This window comes from Balaenoptera physalus, assembly GCF_965194825.1.
Source record: "Balaenoptera physalus genome assembly, chromosome: 2".
Classification (NCBI taxonomy): domain Eukaryota; kingdom Metazoa; phylum Chordata; class Mammalia; order Artiodactyla; family Balaenopteridae; genus Balaenoptera; species Balaenoptera physalus.
The window spans coordinates 112,942,679-112,964,622 of record NC_138883.1 but is presented as its reverse complement, the minus strand read 5'-3'; the positions used below and the strand labels follow the sequence as shown (position 1 = coordinate 112,964,622).

Here is a 21,944-nt window from a genome sequence, read left to right as displayed (position 1 = left end):
GCAACTCAAGTTGAGCCCAGCTGAGCCAGACTCCACCGCCTGAAACGCTCACTCCCCAAGTCCCACTGCTCCCACTCGACCTTTTGGCGGGGTTTCCTCACATTGCCTCTCTCCTTAATAATTCAAACTCCAGTTTCGATTTGCTTGGGTCTCGTTGGCACCATATATTGCTGTAGAGGGGCCCTTGCCATACTGGGCTCTACCATACGGGGGGATTGTCAAAAGAGATAGAGGGCAGCATCCCAGAGCCCAGGCAGTCTGCTCTGCATTGGAGATGGCGAGCTACAGACACAGGGAAAGAGAAGAAAAGCCCTCATAACCCATGATAAAGGAATAGAAAGTATGAACCTGTTTGACCCTCACCTTAGAATTAAACATCCAAATCAGTGAGTTTATTCTCGAAATGGTCGCCTCGCGTGACGAGAACATTGGCTCCAGTGACACGTCAGGAGGCCCTGTGCAGGGAGGAGCTTTCAGCACGCATGGGATTCCTGTGCAAATCTGTGGTGGTGACAGGTCTTCCTCCTAAGGGTCAATTTGATATTTGGGAACCATCCAGAAGCATCTGGAACCAAATCTGGTGAACAGTAGGAATGAACAAAGTGGGAAATTCCATTTCTTGCCAACAATGCAGATTATTTCTTTCCGTGCACTTTTCTGGATCTTTCCCCTACGTTGACATCCCTATAGTATGCGTGCCCTGTAATATAAGTCGTTCCAAGTCCTTTTCAGCAGGGAGTGAGCTGCTAATAATAAACCTACACGACCACCTGGAAGGTGCCTGCTGCTGGGGCAGATGAGCTGGTCCAGGCCCGGGGCCCCCTCTCACCTCCCTGCAAGTGCTTCCGGGTCACAGGTGCTGGGGACTGAGCTGCAGGCATGTCTGGTGCTAGGAAATTAGGTGCGGAGCTAACATCTTTCTGTCCCTCTGTTTCAGGCACCAACAAGAATGAAACCTCCTTCGGGCTGGAGATGTCACAGACGGGCTTTTCCTCTCACATAGTGGAGGTAAGGACGGGTTTAGAGCTGCCCTCCTGCCCTCTCACTCTTCCCAGCTCTCTGGGTCATCGTCTCGCCATTCTTGGGCTGTCTCTCATCCCCCTTTCTCTCTTTCTTGGGGTCTCTCTGCCTCTCGTCTTCTGTGGGTGGAAGAGGGATGTCAAGGTCATCAACTTATAATAAGCTGTCTCAAGCCCCCCCGTGCATGGGGATGTGTCCCCCCAGGACCAAGGGTCCCATTCAGTCCATAGAGCTTCGTGCAACGTGGCAAAACCACTTGCCTGGGCTGTAATAGTGCCCTGCATGCCCCTGGTGGCCTGTGTGTGCAGGGGCACGGCCCTGCATCGATGTTGGGAGGGTGTCCAGATGTGCCAGGTGTGCTCTGGAAGGCAGCCCACATGGGCTTCTCTCTTTGCGGACTCGGCATCGTGTTGCAGAGGTCCCAAGCAGACATATGGTGTCACAAGCGTCATGTTCTGTCTGGGGCATGTGCTTCACCTGGTTCTGATTCTCAAGATGAGGCTGAAACCTCATAGGATTTCCAGAGGGGCAGAGGAGTCCATAGCTGCATGCTTTATAAGCTGTTTGGGGTATAGCCCTGCCGTGGAGTACCATGCAGGGAAAGCCTGTGTTGTCAGTATCAGCACATGCCCCCGTGGCACGCTTTGGACAGACAGGTGTCCTGGGTTTGCATGCATATGCTCTGCCCAGGCTGGCCCCCATGGGAGTGGACTTGTGCCCCCTAATTTGCCAGAAAAGGCCTATCAGTCCATCCCACTTATATGTCACTTTCAGTAACCCACCGAATTCTCCCAACTCCTCTGTGAGGTGGACAGGGCAGGATTCCTTGTTCCCAGTTTCCAGATAAAGAAGCCAAGTCCCAGGAAGGTTGAGTGACCTGCTGAAGTGACAGAAGTGAGAGAAATATTAGTCTCATGCTCTCTCCCCAACAACGAGCAGCTGCTCCGTGAGAGCGTTTGGAATCTAAGGGGGCCTCAGTCAGAGATCCCAAATCGGAGGGAGGGGGACAGATGCACAGCAGACAGCAGGCAGATGGATGGAAATGCGACTCACACTCAGCATTTCCTTAGCTGCATCTGGACTGTCTCGTGCCTGCTTGAATACAGCAAAATATAAATATAACTGCCCTATATTGATAACAGTCACATAATATGTGCCGAGCACTTTAATATTTCCAGAAAATTTCTGTGCCTCATTCATGCTCAGAAACAGCCCTGCAAAGTAGGCAGATGGTAATAGTTGTCCCATTTTAGGTTGTTATATCAGCAAATCTTTTCAGTGCCTTTTCTGTGCTGGGCCCTGTGCTGGATGCCAGGAGGTTCAGAGGTGAGAGCCCTGCCCTCAAGGAGCTCACAGTCTGAGGGTAAGGGGCCGAGTACCAGGAGGGACGAGGGCATCCATTCGTACAGGTCAGGCGGCAAGTCCTGTGCTCCAGCTGGACTAGCCCTGGTCTCCTGACTCCAGGGTCAGGGCTGATTGGAAAATGCAGCAAGGAAAATCAATTTCATTAAATCCAACAAGCATTTGTCAAATGCAACTAAGGTATCAAAAGGGAGTGGAAATTATTCTTGCCAAACAGGAGTCAGTTTGCAAACAATGCAGAACAGCAGTTCTGAGCTTGGAGAATAAGATAACAGAAACTACAGACTTCTCCTGGGTACAGGCATTCAACTTCAGGAGCCCCCCGCCCCCTATCCATGGAGCCCCTGTGGAGACCCCCTGCTCAATGGGGAACCAGCTGGACTCATCTAACACTAATTAAGGCAACATGTGATCAGGATCTTACAGAAGGAAAGGCCCAGGCTAGGGGAGGGGGGTGTCAGGGAAGGGTCGGGGGAGGCAGGCACTTGGACAAGAATTTCAGCAGCCATGGGTGGCAGCAAGCAGGAGAAGAGAGGAAGTTGTGTGCACAGGCCTGGGGGAAGTCTGAGCACAGACGGGGTTGGGGAGGGGGTCTCGGAGCAGCCCTGATGTTGGGGACAGCAAGAGAGAGTGAATGTCCCATGTCTCCATCTTCCACTTCGAGGTCATTTTTCGAGCATCTCCCCGTGTGCCCGGCTCTGTGCGAGGCACTGGGGATGTATTGGGTTGGCCAAAAATGTCGTTCGGGTTTTTCCGTAACATCGTAGTGAAAACCCGAACAAACTTTTTGGCCAACCCAATATACAGAGAGACGAAGGTAACATTTCAGCTGACAGCAGCTCGCAGTCTAGTTGGGGAGAAAGACTCTTAAATGGTAAGTTCAGTCTCCTGCTTCTAATACTGTGATCTGCGTGCGCCCACGAATCAGGGAACCTAAAGAGAAGGGAGGTTAAGACAAGCTTCAGGGATTCGGGGGAGTTCACCTGAACCCTGACAGTGGCCCAAGCAGCAGAGTGTGTCAACAAGATGAGTCCTTGCAGGATCAATGAGTTCCCTGGCTGCAGGGGAGAGACCAGGAGCTCAGAGCCCCAGCTTGTTATTGAGGTCAAGGTCATGTGCTGCCCTTTGCAGCTTCTTCCACATGCTCAACTCTTGTTCTCTTCTCCTAATCAGAGAAACCAGGGTGCCTCTCCCCACCCTGTAGATACAGACCCCAGTTCTTCTATCACCCCGTGTCTTGTTTTCAAGTGACAGACATCTGGAAGTTTTTATCTGATAGGACTTTGAAAGAGACAGTGATTACATTTGAATCTGAGACTCTTTTATACTTTTTTTTAAAAAATTCTAAATAAATAAAATCCTTCCAAATCCAAAGGAATTGTGCAATGATGGTGGGCTGTCTGGCACTGTGACTGGCCATTGGGTTGCTATTTTAGAGCACAGAGGTTTTTCAGTTCCAGGCTGCTGATGCCATCATAATTGGCCACAGGGGCTTCCCTGGTGGTGCAGTCGTTAAGAATCCGCCTGCCAATGCAGGAGACACGGGTTCGAGCCCTGGTCCGGGAAGATCCCACATGCCGCGGAGCAACTAAGCCCGTGTGCCACAGCTACTGAGCCTGCGCTCTAGAGCCCGTGAGCCACAACTACTGAAGCCCGTGCGCCTAGAGCCCGTGTTCCGCAACAGGAGCAATGAGAAGCCTGTGCACCGCAACGAAAAGTAGCCCCCGCTCGCCACAACTAGAGAAAGCCCACGCGCAGCAACGAAGACCCAATGCAGCCAAAAATAAATAAATACATAAATAAATTATAAAAATAAAATAATTGGCCACAGCTGTCCTGTCCCTCAGATTCCAACTCCGCAGCTCTCTGGGAACTGGAGGCAGGAAGGTCTGGCCTTTCAGCTTTACCCAGAACTGGTCCTGAGCCCGAGTCCATCTCCTGTTTGAACCCCTGGGCTCCATCTCCCCTGGAAATGCTCCACAGACAGCCTCAGGCAGCTGTTTCCTGCAAATGTGCTGAAAGAGTCTTCAGCTGCCCTGGGCCTGTTGAGCTCTGTCAGAAGGAAAGATCCCTAGTCCCAGGGGAAGGACCCAGTAGAATGTTCACAAATGGCAGAGGAAAGGCCCAGGGTCTGATAACCTGGTCTGCTGCCATCTTACCTAGCAATGAAAGCAGCCTTCAAGTTAGGAAGGGTGAAAGCAACAAGAGGAAGGAAGGACCAGAGCCCAGGTTAGGAGAGGAGACCCCAAGACATTCCCTGGCCTCCGGATGCACTAAAGCTCCAGGCCACAGGCATTACATTCCAGGCTGATGGCCAAAGTTCAGAGCTGCTGGGAAAACCCAGGGACCTGGAGCCCCAGGAAACTGTAGTCCTGATTAGCAAAAAGGGGAAAGAGAATATTCCAGAAATTACCATCAGGAAAATTAGCTATGGATCCCTGGCCACGTTTCAGAATGGATTTGTAAGCCAATGGTTCCCTTAGCATTTGGAAATGAATGCAAAATCCGCTAAGAGCTGGAGTGGCTTCTATTAGTGCTGGCTGCTTGCTGAGGTGATGAACTCCCTGTCAAGCTGGGTAACCAAGAAAAAGCTGCATGAATCTGCCAGAAAGCTTGCAGAAGGGATCCATACCTCTAACTCTGTAATCCCCATGGGCCACAAGGTGTGAAGGAAGGAAGAGGACCATATATAATTGATGCCCGTGGTGATGGATGGAGCTGCAGGGGAGCCCCCTTCCGTGATGGACTCTCCTACACTGCACTCCATAAATCTCCCCAACACCAAAAGTTTACAGAAGGAAGCAGTTTTATTAGGGTGGATCTTGTCTACACAAAAGACTTGACCACTCACCCAAGATGGGAACAGATCATTTTTCCTTTAAACTACACACTGATGGTCCGGCAGGCCCAGCCTCAGTTACATTTGAAACAAGCCAAGGGGATGGGTTGGGAGTGAGTCTTATTCCCAGACCAACAGCCCCAGCCATCCCGCTGCCTCTTCAGCCTGTGCCCTTTTCAGCAGCCCTCCTGGGGCTGTGGACGAGATAGCTAAGGTTATTGGCTATTATGTAAGGTTCTCAGCTGTTGAAGCCTTAAAGTTGTTATCTTTCCTAAGAGTTTTGCATTTGAATTCGCTTTGCATATCTGATTCAATCAAAAATAAAAGAAACTCATCCATAATGGTGAAATGAGGGGTTGACACCTAAAGGCTGTAAAGCCCTTCTGAGTCCTCTTAGCCCTAGATGGTGGACTCTTCCCCCTGCCAGCTCTGGGGCAGGCAGTCAGGGCTGCCCCCATGCGAGGCCAGGACATGGTAGCCAAAGTCTGCCACCATGCTGTTCTGGATTGTTTACAAGTTGACTCCTGGTGGCAGGAATCATTTCTGGTTCATTGAGGTCCTCCGAAGCCCAGCCCCATGTCCTCAGGCTGTGCCCTGGTGCCCAGCGCCTCACTCCTGGGCCTTGTTCCAGGACCTCTGAGTAGAAATAACCCACCCTCTGATCTGGAATGAGTAGTCAAGTAACAGCGTGCCCTTTGCTCCCCACACCCGCTCCTCGACGCCCCCTCCTCGTGCCCTGACCACTGTCTTCCAGCACCACGAATGGTGCGGGACCCCTCTCCACAGAAATGTTGCAGGCCTGTTTCTGGGTCTTTCCTGCCCAACCCCACCTAAACCTCTGGGCACTCATCCCTTTCTCAGGCTCCACTTTAGGCTTGTTGAAAACATCTTCTACTGAGAGAATCTGAGCAGCTAGTTAAAGCATAATCCACCCTCTTAATGATGCATTTGCCTTAGAAGGGGCTCTCGGGAACAGAGTCCTGCCCGCCCCACGGCCACTCTGGTGATGGACATGCAGGCTAGGGAGGCTGGGGGAGGAGGCCAGCCCTCGGTGCCCTCTAGGTGGTCTCCCTGTGAACAGAACCACCAGGGGCCACCTCCACCTGCCTCCACAGTCCTGCCTCTCCAATGCCAAGAACTACTAGCATCTGGTGTTCTCATTCCATTACTACCAGGCCGGAGGAAAGCACTGCCTGGCCGTGTGGCCTCAGACAAATCATTTAACCTCTGTGAACCTCAGTCTTTGAGCAGATGTCTGAAAAATATGTGTGGAATTGAATCTTGAGGCTTGGAATTGGAAGTGTGCATCTCGAGACTTCCTAATAGGTCAAGTAAGGTTTTCTTAAAATCCTTTCCTAACTCCACCATGCACCCACCCCCACCCGCCTTGGCTGGTCACCTGCTCCAGTGGGTCCTCAAAATAAGTTGTCCTTGCCTCTTTCAGATCATTCCTCACAGGCGGCAGTACTGACTCATCTGTAGGTCCAACCTGACTGTGAGATCTGATTCTTTGACTCCTGCCTCCCTGGAAGTGCTCTATGGGTGAATTAATGAATGAGAAGAACTACTATGTACCCAGTCCTTATTGGCTGCCAGGTGCCCTGCCAAGGATTCAAAATGCTAGTTCTCACCACAGAACTATTTACAGCTGAGGACCCTTAGGCTAGGAGAGAGTGAGGAACTTTCCCAAGGTCACACAGCTAGAAGTTTTGGAGCTAGAAGTGGAACTCAGGAATGTCTGACACCAGAGGTCATGCTCTAACCCCCAGGCCAGGGATTCTCAACCTCTTGCCCCCCTGGGCTGGGTACTTCTTTGCTGCAGGGCTGTCCTGTGTGTCGTAGGGGCCCAGCAGCATCCCTGGCCTCTACCCACCAGAGGCCATAGTAACCTCAACACCACCCCCAGCTGGGACAACCAGAGCTGTTTTTCAGGCACCGCTAAATATTGTCTGGGGGGCTAAACCACCCCCAGCTGGGAAGCACTGTTCTAGAATATGCTGCTTCCTGTGCTGGGGATGCGACCCGACCCTGGCTGGGGGCAGGGACTGCCTGGAACATGGAGTTTGGGGAGATGTGGCCACACGCCAGGGAGCACTGAGCTCAGCTGGGAAGGTAATACTGCTGCAGGGCTGGTCAGAGGGCAGCTGAGGGCTGAGCTGGCGGGATCTGATGGTGAGTGCCAGGCTCAGGCACGTACAGGTACAGGTCGTCCTCAGGGAGGGCACAGACTTGGCCTTAGACCTCCTGAGGGCCACCAAGCTTGTGTCCTCATTTCCTCACAGAGCACCAGGAAAGTCAGCTGGTGCCAAGGGTTCATCTGTGCAAGGCCATCCAGGTACACACTGGTAATATGTGGTGGGGGCCCCAGAGGCCTCGTAGGAAAGGAGGCCGTATGTCAGGGAGCCGGTGCCAGGCCTGGGGCATGGGACACGGCTCTTCCCCAGAATGCCCTGCTGTTTGTTTTCCAGCTGGGCTTGCATGCCTGGCTTCTTCTGTCAAAGCTTTCATCCTTTTTTCGGCCCCACCCTTCCAGATTTTTTCCAAACTCAAAATGTCTGGGCTCCCCCAACTGGGAAAAGATTGTGACAACCTGAGGTTTGCCTTGTGGCCTTGGCTTGCCCTCTCGGCCCGCCCACTCCTCAGAGTGCGCCCTCTCCACAGCAGGGCCCCCAGGAGACCCTGCTCAGGAAATGGCCTCCCACTAGAGAGCAAGCCTAGAGCCACTGCCGGGTAGAATGGCACAGGTGAGAGCCTGGGACCTCCACCCTTGCCCAGTGCTGCCAAATGCAGAAATCCCGATGGAATTCCCCAGCCCCACATGTGGTGAGTCAGCATCAGGTCTCCCCAGCTGAACCCCAGGCACCCAGGTTGAGCCAGCCCTTCTCAGTACATTGCAAAGGCTTCCAGTCATCTACAAAGCCAAGACATTCATCTTCAAAGGCCTCCCCGTGAAGCAGAGACTGGTCTGCTGTTGTATCAGAAGCAGAATCTAGGGGCTTCTGGTGAAGCAGATAGTCATTTTCTCCTCTGACCAACCCCGTCCCAGCCCTGCTTCTGACTTGCTGTGTGACCTCGGGCAACTCCCTTTCCCTCTCTGAACCTCGGGTGCTCATTAGTCTAGTGCAGGTAATAAATATCCGTCCCTCTGGTCTCTCACAAATGAGTGACTGGGTGAGAAAGGGTCCCTCAAAGAATGGAGCACATCCCAAGTGCAAGGAATGTTGGCACAAGTCCCTGAGGCCCTGGCCCGGATCCTGGACCCAGCAGATTGTCAGACTCTCCCAGGCTGAGGCACACAGAGTGGGAGGGAGAAAGCTAATGAGAAAGTGAGACTTTAAACACAACCCAGCACATCGGACTCACCCAAGAGCAGCTTATTTATAGCTGTAAAAACATCCTGTCTGAACAGTCAGTTCTACCTCTAGAATATTAGGACTTTTTAATCCTTATATATGATCAACTGTACTCTTTAAAGTGACACCTTGGAAATGAGAAAAGGAAGCTTAGCTTATTATGGTTCACAATCTTGCCCTCTCCACCACCAGTAATGAAATTAGTGCCTGGGGATTCCGCCTGTGTGTTTAGTTACGGCTCTGATTGTCCCAAGGCCAGAGTCACATTTTTCTATTGGCACCATTGCTTTGGGAGCAGGGAGAAATTGAGTGCCTTGGACCACAAGTGGTGGGGAAACCGCAAATCCCACCGACCAGCTGGGTTGAAGGAGGGCTCAGTGGGAGAGAGGTGACTTCACCAGCTTGTGCTTTAACAGCCCAAAGCTGGGAGGCAAAGCTGGATGCCCCTGGCACATGATCACCAAGGTGACCCAGGAAGGCAGCCCCTCCCTGCTTCCATGCCCCCTCCTCAGCCCCTCATTGTCCCTAGTCACTTCTCTTCCTCTTCTGAGTGCTTGCTGTTTGTCTTCCTATACCCACTAGTTATGTGGATGGTTTGGGGGGGGTGGGGATAGGGTGCAGGGACAACCCAGGGAGTGAGTGGACCCGGTCCTCGGAAATGACCCTGGAGGCTTCCCCTCAAGGAGCCAGAGCTCCCCATCTTCCTGCCCAGGCATCGCAGCATCCGCTTACCCTGCAACTAAAGACAAGCTCCTGTCCTTGGGGTGCTGGCTGTCACAAATGTGGCCCTGGCTTATCTGTCTAGCCTCATATTGAGCCACCTTGCCCTCTTACTCAAGGCTCCAGCCCCATCAAACAGCTTTCAGTTCCTTAAGCCAAAGGCTCTGAACTCTCTCCAGCCTCAGGGCATTTGCACAATGCTGTAGGTTTGGTGGCAGGACCTCTGGAGCTTTTGCTGTCTGCCTAAACTTGTCCAAACACACAAATCACAGAATGAAGACTTAAGTCATCATAGTTTTCCATTTCCTTAGTTAAGATGAAGCAACCATTTCCGAGAAGGTAGAAGTATGTGATGTTTGTATTAAAGTTAACTTAAATATCGCTAAAAAAAAAAAAAAAAAAAGTCCCATCCCTCTGGGTGTCTGGGTAAGCATCACTTGCTCAAAACGCTTTTCCTGAGCCCCCCTCACTCTAAATTCAACCTCACCATGACATTTATCATATCCCTCATTGTGTGGCATTTATCACAGTTTGCAAGTATTATGTTTATTTGTATATTTATTTATATCTGTGAGCTCTGTGAGGGCAGGGACAGTATCCCCAGCACCAAGCAAGTGTCTGACACAAGATAGACACGCAGTGACTTTTTACTGAAGAAATGAAGAAGTAGGATTTACACACTCAGGAAAGCAACTCAGACCCTGCGAAGGAATGGGAAGGAGGAAAAGCATAGGGACACCACTTAAAGGAGTGTCAGAAGGAAGGGATGGCAACAAGAGATTTCCTAGAGGGGTTCTGAAGCCCAAAATGGAATGGAGCTTTGGTCCTGGATTTGGAGTTTGTTTCTAGAACATTCCTTCAAAGTTCCTTGGCTCCTTCAAAAGCCAAGAATCCTGGCTGGAAGTTGGGCTATTAAATAACAAACCCAGGAGAAGGTGCCAGAGGGGACGGGCAGATGGATGCTTCATGGTTGCGGACGTGGTGCGGCTTCCTGGCGAGGGGCACCTGGGGGACACGAGCTGATGTGCATCCCCTTCCCAATGTCAGGATGGGATTCTGCTGGGAGCCGTTGGTGCCTATGACTGGAATGGAGCTGTGCTAAAGGAAACCAGCGGCGGGAAGGTCATTCCTCTCCGAGAGTCCTACCTAAAGGAGTTCCCCGAGGAGCTCAAGAACCACGGCGCGTACCTGGGTAAGAGCCAGAGCTGAGGGGTGGCTGGCGGGCAGTGGGCGAGGAGGGGACCTGAGGGATCCAGAACCTGCCCACACCTGAGACCAGGGGCCTGTCTGAGTATATCTGTGCTGATTCAGGCACAGTCAGGGGCCATTGCCTCTCCAGCCTGGCATCCACCACATCCAGCACCATGCCTGGCATGTCACAAGCTCTCGATAAGCAGGCAGAATAAATGACACGCAACGCACCCCAACCTGAAATGCGTTGTTTCAGTTGATGCTTCTAGACTCTAGGGCAGCTGTTGTTGTGTTTTCAGGTTTGAGTGCACGAAGCCTGGCTCCCCAAGGCAAAATGCAAGTCGAGGATGGGTTAAGGTTTACAATCAAGTCAGAAGTCAGTTCCCATTAAGTACCTTAGAGTGGTCATAAAAAGAAAAGCATGAATCCTTGACCTGATGGTGATAGGTCCCAGCTGTGAGACCTTAACCTGACAGATCCCAGTCACCTCTAGCTCTGCAGGAGCAGGGCCTCCGCCATCCATGCTGAGGCCCTTCTGCCATGGCCTTTCTGAAAGGGCTGAACCAGAACGAAGGGAGCAGGGGGCGAATGCCCAGGGCTCCCATTGTCTGTGAGTCCTTCTGAGTTTCTGAACTGAGCCCACCAGCTGTGAAGTTACTCGTCACTGATGCAGCCTCGGACTCCACTTCTCCGTGAACGTGGGCCATCCAGAGTTGGCAGTGGATCTCTCTGCGGTGGGAAGGTCACTCCTCCTCCCAGAAGGTCCTGGGGGCGCAGAGCCAGGATGATGGGCCTTCATGAGGCCCAACGGTCTCGCCTTAACTATAGTCACCGCCTTGGGTGTGAGTCCTGAGGGAGTGCCTTTCTCTTGCTCCTCCTCCTCCCTCTGGGGGTTCATGCAGTGAGGGCAGTCTGGAAGACTGGTCTCTGGAAGATTCCTCCCGATGTGCCCCAGGGGAGAGGAGGAGTTTGGGGAAGGAGACAGGCCGGCCAGGCTCTCCGCCTCCACACTGGGGAAGCTTATGGACTTCTGGCCACGGATCCTCCTGTCAGGCCTTCAGGGAGGCTTGTTCAGCTTTCGGGGGGGCCCCGCCTGCTGGTCCAGAAGCCACATAGGAACTGAAACCACTGCCAGCAGATGGCTGGGAAGCAGGAAGCTCTCTCTCAGCGCAGCTTGGAGCTTTGAGAGTCAGCCCACGCCTGCCCCCAGGACACTCAGCCCCCAAGACCTTCCCACCACCACTGTCCCTCCTTCTGAGGAAGCCCAAATGCCCAGGGCCAACTGAGAACATTTTCAGTAGTGCCACTGAGCGCTCAACTCAGAAGAAACCTTTGTTCCACACCACAAGCCTAACCCCGCCCTACCCTCAATACACGGCCACATTAGCCACCCGCCATGGGATATCTTGGTCTCACCTACCTTTCAAGCTCCACTTCCCAGAATACATTTCCAAGAGTCAAACACGGTGTGTCTGGAACCAGAGTAACCCACCCTACTGCACCCACCCTCCCAGCCACTGCATCAGCTCCTCTGTGCATCCCGCAGCCAGACCGGAAGCAACTGGTGACCGGAGAGACAGTGTTACCCACAAACACACAGGCGCATGCACGTGCATGGGCGTGAGCACGCACACACACACACGCAGGCATGCACACATGGCAGAAGGAGACATGCATTCCCCAGAAACCGCCCAGGAACTGCCAACAAGGCCTGACACCCATCTAAAAACTGGGGTCCATGATCCAGTTGCCTGGCAGAAAGTGGGACTCTCGGCTTTGCACACCTTCCAGGGCCCCACTTTCAGGAGAGTTGCCTGAAGATGCTGCACAGTCACCCCCCAGAACTGGGCGCTCGACTGGAAATTCACAGTGATCAGGCACCGATCCCAAGAACACGGATTGGTGGCCTTTCCCAAAGAGCCTCTGGGTTTCCATCTCTTTCTCTTTTGAGTGCACTGAAAGAAGCCTAGTCACTCCCTCTTGAGTTTGCAAAGCTTTGGGGCTGCAGGAATCCCTGAGACTCCACCTAAGTGCCCCGAGCGGAGCAGTTCCTCGCCTCTGCACAGCCAACTCTTCAGTTTCCGGTGGACCACTTAGCAGGGGGTTCCGGTAATGAAGAGGACACTGGTTGATCCCCAGAGAGACTATCGGTGGGGATCAAAAACAAAGCCTGCCCAATATAAAAAGAAATGTGGCTAGGGTTTGCCTTTCTCTTTCCTCCCTGTTCCGTCATGCACTCACCTGTGAGGCAGGTGAAGCATGTGATGTGCATGTTCCAGGTCAGCAATGCCTATTAGTGGCCCCACCTGGCTTCCTTGATGCCTTCAAGCAGTGGGTGGGCGCAGTGAGTTCTCCCCACCCTTCACCGGCCCTGCCTCTTCCAGGCCTCCTCAGCTGCGCATGGGAACTACCGCTCTGTGGTATCACATCTGCTCGGCCTGGTCTGAACGCTCTCCGTTCAGCGGCCAGTCCTCGGCGGCACAGCTGAGCTGCACACAGGGCCCTGGTGAGGTCTGCCAGGCCACGGGGCCAGAGACCAGCCTGTTTTCTCCCGTGGCAGGGTACACAGTCACATCGGTTGTGTCCTCCAGGCAGGGGCGGGTGTACGTGGCCGGAGCCCCCCGGTTCAACCACACAGGCAAAGTCATCCTGTTCACTATGCACAACAACCGGAGTCTCACCATCCACCAGGCCCTGCAGGGCGAGCAGGTAATGCAGGGGAGGCTGGGGGCAGGGCAGACGGGTGGGACAGAGGGGAAGGTGGGGCTGGAGGGGACTGCAGCTCAGCTCTTCCCTCTCAGGACTGTCCCCAGACCCACGAACGTCCTTCCTGGTTGGGGGTATACGCCTCCTTCACACCCGCCTTAGAGCTGATGCTCCTTCCCCAGGAAGCCAGGCCTGGTCCCTGCTGCAGCAAGAGAACCCAGGAGAATTCACTTGCCCGCACTTCATGGAGCCCTTGTCTCTGGTGCCTTGGCCCCGACCTCTGTTCCCAACTACCAGCCTCTTTCTGGTCATGTCTAGAGTTCAGGGCCAGAGACAGCATCCAGGCTATAGCTTCCCAGCTTGGGCTGCCAGGGCCCGTAGGCATCCTGAAGGGGCACTCGTATTCCTCAAGCCACCTTGGCACGACCAGAAGTGAGAGGAGTCATGCCTCCACCCATAGCGCGGCCCCGTGGGTTCACCAAGATGCCAACTTCTTTCCTTTCCCGGACTGGGCACAATGCAGAACTATACGGCTGCCAATGTCACCGCCCCGGATGTGGTGGGCAACCAGGGCTGTGCTGCTGAGAGTCTCGTGTTGGATGGTCATGAATGCAAGCTGGAAAGCTATGATAAGAGTCAATGATGGTGAAAAGATCAGAAAACAGGGTTCTGATCCAAGTCATTTCAATAGCCCAGGAAAACTGTGGTCCTGAGAAGCAACATAGCTTTTCCAAGGTTATAGGGTAGATTCATGGCTGGGTCAAGTTCAGAATCCAGGACTCTTGGTGGGGCTCTCTACATTATGCTACCTCCTGACCCCCAACAATCCCCAAACCAGGCCATGGCCCCTCCTGCCTGGCAGCATCCAGCATCCATCGTACCCTGGGCCTGAGCTGAGCCCTGTCCAGGCCCTTACTGTTATTCTTGGCTCACCCCCGGCCCTCCAGAGCCTGGGAACAGCCCTGTCTCCTGTGTTTTCTACTGCCCTTGGCCTGTCACCATGAGGACATGTTCTTCACCGGGTCAAACCTAAATCCCTCTAGCTACAGGGAGCCATCCTTCCACCATTCCTCTTCCCATCCCAGGGCACTGGCAGACTCGGGCACTGCTCTGGCCCCAGCTTCCACCCTGCCCACCCACACTGTACCCAGGGCTGGCTCTGTTGGGAATCCTAGGCTAGACCTTGAGGGCTGAAGGGAATTCGCTGATGAATTTATGACATTTATACTGCCTGGTTCCACCTCCAACATCCGAATGAGAAACCGCAGCGCTGAAGGCTGCTAAGTTAAGTGGATTCCAAATCACCATGACCCACATAGCTGAGGCCACATGTTTAGACAGGGTCTCCCTCCGCCTCCCTCTTTGCTCTCTGTCTGCCTCCTAATTACTTCATGTGGGCACATCTCTTCCCCCCCCACCCCGTGTTTATGATTTCCTTTTTCCCTCTTCTGTATTTTTATCATTCTCCTCGGTTAAATGCTTTTAATGCTTGAGGATAAATTTCTTCTGAAAACACCCTAAGCCAGGGAGGGAGAATCATTGGCTCGAGTGTCAGATGGATCAGAGTTCCAACCCAGTTTGGCTGTGACCAGCCTTCTGACCTTGGGCAAGTGACTTGAACTGTCTGAGCTTCAGTTCCTTCCCTGTAAAATAAGGACAATAATCTCTCCCAAGACAGCGTGAGGCTCACAAAAGCTAACCTGAGGCTGTAAAGCGTCTCACACAGGGCCTGTCCTTGGGAAGGGCTCCTCTTCTTTCCTGAGCAACCCCTTGCTCCTATAAACATTTACTGAGTACCTCCTGCGTGCCAGGCACAGCACCCACGCCTGGAGGGAACAAGACAGGCACAGCTCCCACTGTCCAGAGGCGCTGGTGGAGGGAGCCGGGGCTGGGGGCAGGAGCACGGGGCTGGGGGAGCATGGAGGAGGGACCATTGCAGGGAGTGGAGTAGGGAAGGGCAGGGGTGCTTCTAACAGGCAGTGACCTGAAGGACGATAGACATTACCGGGAGAGAGGGGAGGGGAGAGGGTACAGGTCAGAGAAAAGTATGTGCAGGGGGCAGCTGGGACCCCAGCTGGAGCCGGGGGGCTTCTGGAGAAGAGAAATCCCTTAGTATGTCAGAAGGGGATGTGGGAGCCAGAGGATAGGGGACAGAGGCTGGTCTAGGAAGGTCACACTGAAGAGTTTGGACATTTTCCCCCAAAGCAAGGAAGCGGCATGGTCAGCTGCTGGAGGCCACTCATCTCCCCGCAGTGGTGGGCTGGAGGGGCCATCCTGGAGGGGGTGGGGCTTTGGAAGGTACCTCACATGGGGGAGAAGCATTGGAGGAGGCGGGAAGTAGATGGATTCGGGACATATTTGGCATCCACCAGGTGGACTTGCAGGGAGACTGCAGGTGGGAGAGGTGGAGGGTGGAGCCAGGGAGGACCCTTAGGTTTCTAACAGAGTGGTCAGATGGTGCCCTCACTGAAGGGGGAAACACAGCACCCATGGTGGGAGAGGAACACAGTAAGTGCTCAAATACTGAAAAGAAATCATAAGTCACCACCCAAGGTGCTAAACCCAGAGTTATTTGGAATATAAAAAATTGAAAATGAGCTAAATGTCCAGCAACAGAGGATTGATTAAATATATTTGGCACACGTGTAATTTGGAATATTATAGAATCACCAATGATCATGTTGTAGGAAAAAAATATAACACGTCGGAGAAAATACTCATGATCCATTGTTTTAGTTTAAAAATCAGAATATATAAACTATACATCCAGTCTGATCCCAGATTGTAAAACTAAAACCATACACACACACACACACACACACACACACACCCTAGAGAAAGCAGTCCAGAGGAAAAATATACTGAAACATCCATGGTATAGTTGGTTGTTTGGACCGTGGGTGACTTTTATTTTCTTCTTCATATGTGGCTTTTATTTTGCTCACTTTTTGCCATTATAATGTATCACTTACAGAATAAATGGCAATCAATAAAATTAAATAATGGAAAGCCAAGTGGGGGCGGGATGGATAACAGAAGGAGAAAAGAGGGAGGGACCTTCTCATTTGTGCAGCAAAAATTCTGAGTCAAAGGCTGTGCTCAGTTTCCATCCACTGGCGAGCAGAGGCCTCTCAGTAGCCCAGCCCCACGCCCCTCTCCCCATCCCTGTGCCGCAGATAGGCTCTTACTACGGGAGCGAGATCACCTCGGTGGACGTCGATGGCGACGGTGTGACTGACGTCCTGCTGGTGGGCGCACCCATGTACTTCAGCGAGGGCGGAGAGCGGGGCAGGGTGTACATCTACAACCTGAGACAGGTATGGAGCATGGAGGCTGGCCAGCTTTCCAGGGGCACCTGATCCCTGCCTTGATCAGGTGTCCACGCGGGAACTGGGAGGCCGGCGCCTGCCTGTGGAGCGGGGGAGGATGGGAACCTCTTCTGTCATTGGGCTTATATAGCAGGAGAGAAATGCGGAAACGCAGAGGGGATGCTGCAGGCCAGAGGGGGTCACGACCCAGAGAGCCCTTGCCAAGTCCCCCTGAGCCTTTTCCTGCCATTGGTTTCGCAGAACCGGTTTGTTTACGATGGAACACTGAAGGATTCCCACAGTTACCAGAATGCCCGATTCGGCTCCTCCATCGCCTCGGTTCAGGACCTCAATCAAGATGCCTACAACGATGTGGTGGTGGGAGCCCCTCTGGAGGACAACCACAGAGGAGTCATCTATATCTTCCACGGCTTCCAGGGCAGCATCCTAAAGACACCGAAGCAGGTAACGTCCCCCCGCCCCAGTAGATGGATGGAGCTAGGACTTGGAGTCCTGGTAGCTCATGCCCTGTCCTCACACAGGAAAAGAGAACTTGCCTCAAATCGAAATTTTGAAATGGGTGCATTTGTCTTCAAGCCCTTCCCATCACCCCTTTGGATACCCTCTCCCTGCTTAACTTTATCCCCCCAGCAACAGCAACAAAATCCCAAGGACCCAAACCTCACTGGCCCTCATATGTATTCATGCAATTGACTACACGTGGAGAACGCCTGTTTGGGCCCCTCTTCTCTGGAAGTGCCTCAGGCTGGAAACAGTGCTCTTCCTAAAAGTGACCCATCCCAAGTCCCCTCAGGTCATCACTTTTGCCTACCTATTTTATTAGTAAGATATACCACAGTTAGAGATAATGGTGGGTTACCTGCCAGGTAATGTGTATTTACACCCAGTGGGGAATTCTTTTTTTCTTAAATTGAAGTGTAGTTGATGTACAATATAAGTTACAACACAGTGGTTCACAATTTTTAAAGGTTATACTCCATGTATAGTTATTATAAAATATTGGCTATATTCCCTGTGTTGTACAATATATCCTCATAGCTTATTTATTGTATACATAATAGTTTGTACCTCTTTATCCCCTACCCCTATCTTGCCCCTCCCCCTTCCCTCTTCAGTGGGGAACACTTTTATGACACACTATTTTAATCCAAAAGAATGACTTAATGGCAGGAATTTCAGGTGCCATAATGGACCAGGAGAGGAGATAGCTTTGGGCCGGGGAAGCTTCCTGATGATTTCAAACAGGCTGTCTCCAGGGCTGCCAACTGTATCTACCCCTTAGGGTGCCCATGCCCAGCTCTTTCCTTCCACTCCCTGCAGAGAATCGCTGCCTCAGAGCTGGCTCCAGGCCTCCAGTATTTTGGCTGCAGCATCCATGGGCAATTGGACCTCGACGAGGATGGGCTTGTGGACCTGGCTGTGGGCGCCCTTGGCAACGCCGTGATTTTGTGGTTGGTTCCCCGTTTTTCTTGACTCTTGGGCTCTCCTGAGGGTCATGATGGATACAGGGTTTAAAAGATATGCTTTAGGATCTTTGTCTCTTGTCTTTAATCACTGTGAGCCAAATTCACCCTGTTCTTATCCCATTGTGACTACAAATTTCCTTTTTATGGAATCACTGTAAGTTATTTTGAAGTCCAAATCCCTCTTCTCAGCGGACTGCTAAGATTTTAGAGCACTTTAGTGGCAAAAAGCCCCTCTTAGAATTTTTCTTATAAGTTCTGGCTACTTGGTCATTTCTTCCACTTAGCTTCTAAAGCTACTTTAAAGGACAGACTGAGGATATTCTTATCAGCTGGGAGGATCTCCCTTCTACCCCAGTGTGAGAGAGGATTTCTTTCCTCCAAACCCCATCTGACCCCTGGTTTCCTTTTTCAGGGCCTCATTTCTGCACCATTCCATCAGATATTTGTCATACATTTGCACTTAGGGTCTCTACGTAGCAATGGTCTACAGCTTTAAAAAAAAGGAGGGCGGGGCGCTTTCTAAAAGTCCATCTAAATATTTTACCATGTGATGTGTCAGATACTTTTTGAACCAAAAAAAATTTTAATTTGAGCTAGTTTTTTATATGTTGATACTTTTCATTATAAATACAATAACTTAAAGAAAATTTGTAAAATAAATCACTCAGAGTTTCATCACCTTAACATTACCACTATTAACATTTTGGTATATTTCCCTACCAGCCTATTTCCACTTGCATATAATTTTATATAAACGCAATCACATTTTTCATGCAACTTAAGAAAAACATGAAACAGATATCCTATGACTTCACAGGGAGAATCTTCATGTTCTTGGTCCTCAGAATATTACGATCCAGTCGGGAAATGTCTTAATCCAAGTTCCCAAGAAAACAGAGCCTGAGGCTAAAGCTTCTGCGCCTGTGCCCTGGAAGGGGCTTCAGCCCCAGGGGCCGAAGTGAGGGTCAAGGGAAACTGAAACAGGAAAGGAGGAGAGAGATACGAGAGGTCATTAGTTACTGAAGGAGCTGCAGCCTCACGCCTGGGGCAGCTCCCTGCTCCAGCATCTCCAGAGAGGAGGAAGGAATACAGCCTCTGCTTCCTGCAACAGTCCCTTAGGGGAGCAATGGGGAGCAGCGTATCTGCGGGCTCCTCATGTCCCCCTGTGCCATGGCCAAAGCATCAGCTGCCCCACGCCTCCAGGTGGTGTCCCCTGGCCCTCTAGGCAAGCAGGGTCTCTGCGGGTCCAGCACCGGCTCCACGGCCTCTCCTTGAAGGTCTGCTCTGCAGGTGGGGCTCTTAGGTCTTCGGTAGCAACAGCAGCTTGGGCTAAATGTATTCACTGCGTTGCAATTCAGGTGAACAAGACCCAGGGTAGAGGGTAGACATGGCCTCTGGGGTCTGTAGGGCGACACATAAACTAAGTCCTTTACAGGAAGCAAGGTATATGCACACACACATCAAAAGAATCAGTCTCACAGAAAGGACTCAATCAAGCCCTAGCTTGTGAGGTCCAAACCTAAATGCTACCTGAGTTGTGCTGAAACTGTGGGCTGAAGCCCTCTGGGAAGACTTCATAGTCAAACTCCATGGATCTCAAACATGACTACCCTTAGGATCACCTGGGAGCTTTTAAAACTCTCATTGCCCAGGTTTTACCCAGACCACTGAAAGCAAATTTCTAGGGCAGGGGCCCAGGCAGCAGTAATTTTTAAAGACTCTCAGGTGTTTGTTTCCAAACAGAAGGCGTTCTCACTTACCTGCTTTGGTTCTCACAATTCCCCATCAGAGAGATCGTGTGACCTGCCCAGTGGAGCCAAGACTCAAACCCGTCCTTCTCACTCCACAGCACAGAGGAGGCGCCATCCCTCTTCCACTAAGAAGAGCAGAGTATTAGCACAGACACTCACGCTATAAGTCTGAAGCATCTAAAACACACTACACTTATTTCTTTTTACATAAATGCATAGTTTGGAGGGGCAATATTTCCCTTCCCTAACTCTGATTGACTTAGACAATAGAAGTGTAAATTTGCATTTCCCTGGCTGCCTGGATGGGGCAGTGTTGGGATGGATGGCTGGGGGCAGGTCTCTAGAACAATGAGTTGTTCTCTACTTTGGCTGCACATTGGAATCACCTGGGGTGCTTTAACACCCACGCTCTCCATAGTGTGGTCCAGAGACCAACAGCACTAGCATCACCTGAGAGCTTGCTAGAAATGCTGGATCTGCATTTTAACCAAAGCCCCAGGAAATGCGCAAATGTATTAAAATCTGAGAAGCACTGCTTTAAGACATGGTGATGCCTATTCTTGTTTGATCTGACCTGGAGAGCAACTTGGGCATCAGGATGTTTTTAATTTAATGTTTATTTTATATTGGAGTGTCGTTGATTTACAATGTTGTACAGGTATACAGCAAAGTGATTCCATTATATATATACATATATCTATTCTTTTTCAGATTCTTTTCCCATATAGGTTATTACGGAATACTGAGTAGAGTTCCCTGTGCTATACAGTAGGTCCTTGTTGATTATCTATTTTATATGTAGTAGTGTGTATATGTTAATCCCAAACTCCTCTAATTTATCCCCCCCACCTTTCGCCTTTGGTAACCATAAATTTGTTTTCAAAGTCTGTGAGTCTGTTTCTGTTTTGTAAATAAATTCCTTCGTATCACTTTTTAAGATTCCACATATAAGTGATATCACATGATATTTGTCTTTCTCTGACTGACTTCACTTAGTATGATAATCTCCAGGTCCATCCATGTTGCTGCAAATGGCATTATTTCATTCTTTTTTATGGATGAGTAATATTCCATTGTATATATGTGCCACATCTTCTTTATCCATTCATCAGTCAATGGACATCTAGGTTGCTTCCATAGCTTGGCTATTGTAAATAGTGCTGCAGTGAATATTGGGGTGCATGTATCTTTTCAAATCATTGTTTTCTCTGGATATATGCCCAGGAGTGGGATTGCTGGATCATATGATAGTTCTATTTTTAGTTTTTTAAGGAACCTCCATACTGTTCTCCATAGTGACTGTACCAATTTACATTCCCACCAGTAGTGTAGGAGGGTTCCCTTTTCTCCATAACCTTTCCAGCATTTATTGTTTGCAGACTTTTTGATCATGGTCATTCTGACTGTTGTGAGGTGATACCTCATTGTAGTTTTGATTTGCACTTCTCTAATAATTAGCAATGTTGAACATCTTTTTGGCCATCCATATGTCTTCTTTGGAGAAATGTCTATTTAGGTCTTCTGCCCATTTATTGATTGGGTTGTTTGTTTTTTTGATATTGAGCTGCATGAGCTGCTTGTATATTTTAGAGATTAATCCCTTGTCGGTTGCTTCTTTTGCAAATATTTTCTCCCATTCTGTGGGTTGTCTTTTGTTTTGTTTATGGTTTCCTTTGCTGTGCAAAAGCTTTTAAGTTTAATTAGGTCCCACTTGTTTATTTTTGTTTTTATTTTCATTACTCTAGGAGGTGGATCCAGAAAGATATTGCTGTGATTTATGTCAAAGAGTGTTCTGTCTATGTTTTCCTCTAAGAGTTTTATAGTGTCTGGTCTTACATTTAGGTCTTTAATCCATTTCGAATTTATTTTTGTGTATGGTGTTAGAGAATGTTCTGGTTTCATTCTTTTGCATGTAGCTGTCCAGTTTTCCCAGCACCACTTATTGAAGAGACTGTCTTTTCTCCATTGTATATTCTTGCCTCCTTTGTCATAGATTAATTGACCATAGGTGCGTGAGTTTATTTCTGGGCTTTCTATCCTGTTCCATTGATCTATATTTCTGTTTTTGTGCCAGCCCCATACTGTTTTGATTACTGTAGCTTTGTAGTATAGTCTGAAGTGAGGGAGCCTGATTCCTCCAGCTCTGTTTTTCTTTCTCAGGATTGCTTTGGCTTTTGGGGGTCTTTTGTTTTTCCATACAAATTTTA

The 21,944-nt window shown here is 50.6% G+C and overlaps 1 protein-coding gene across 2 annotated transcripts in view; it reads left to right on the top strand.

The window, feature by feature from the left end:
• Nucleotides 1-21,944, top strand: part of ITGA11 (integrin subunit alpha 11) — a 127,118-nt gene that overhangs the window by 80,327 nt on the left and 24,847 nt on the right. For both annotated transcript variants that reach the window (XM_082445119.1, XM_082445120.1), the window contains exons 10-15: nt 938-1,008; nt 10,342-10,486; nt 13,046-13,194; nt 16,368-16,508; nt 16,761-16,964; nt 17,841-17,971. In XM_082445119.1, the coding sequence (XP_082301245.1) occupies nt 938-1,008; nt 10,342-10,486; nt 13,046-13,194; nt 16,368-16,508; nt 16,761-16,964; nt 17,841-17,971 (841 nt within the window). The remainder of the gene's footprint in view (nt 1-937; nt 1,009-10,341; nt 10,487-13,045; nt 13,195-16,367; nt 16,509-16,760; nt 16,965-17,840; nt 17,972-21,944) is intronic.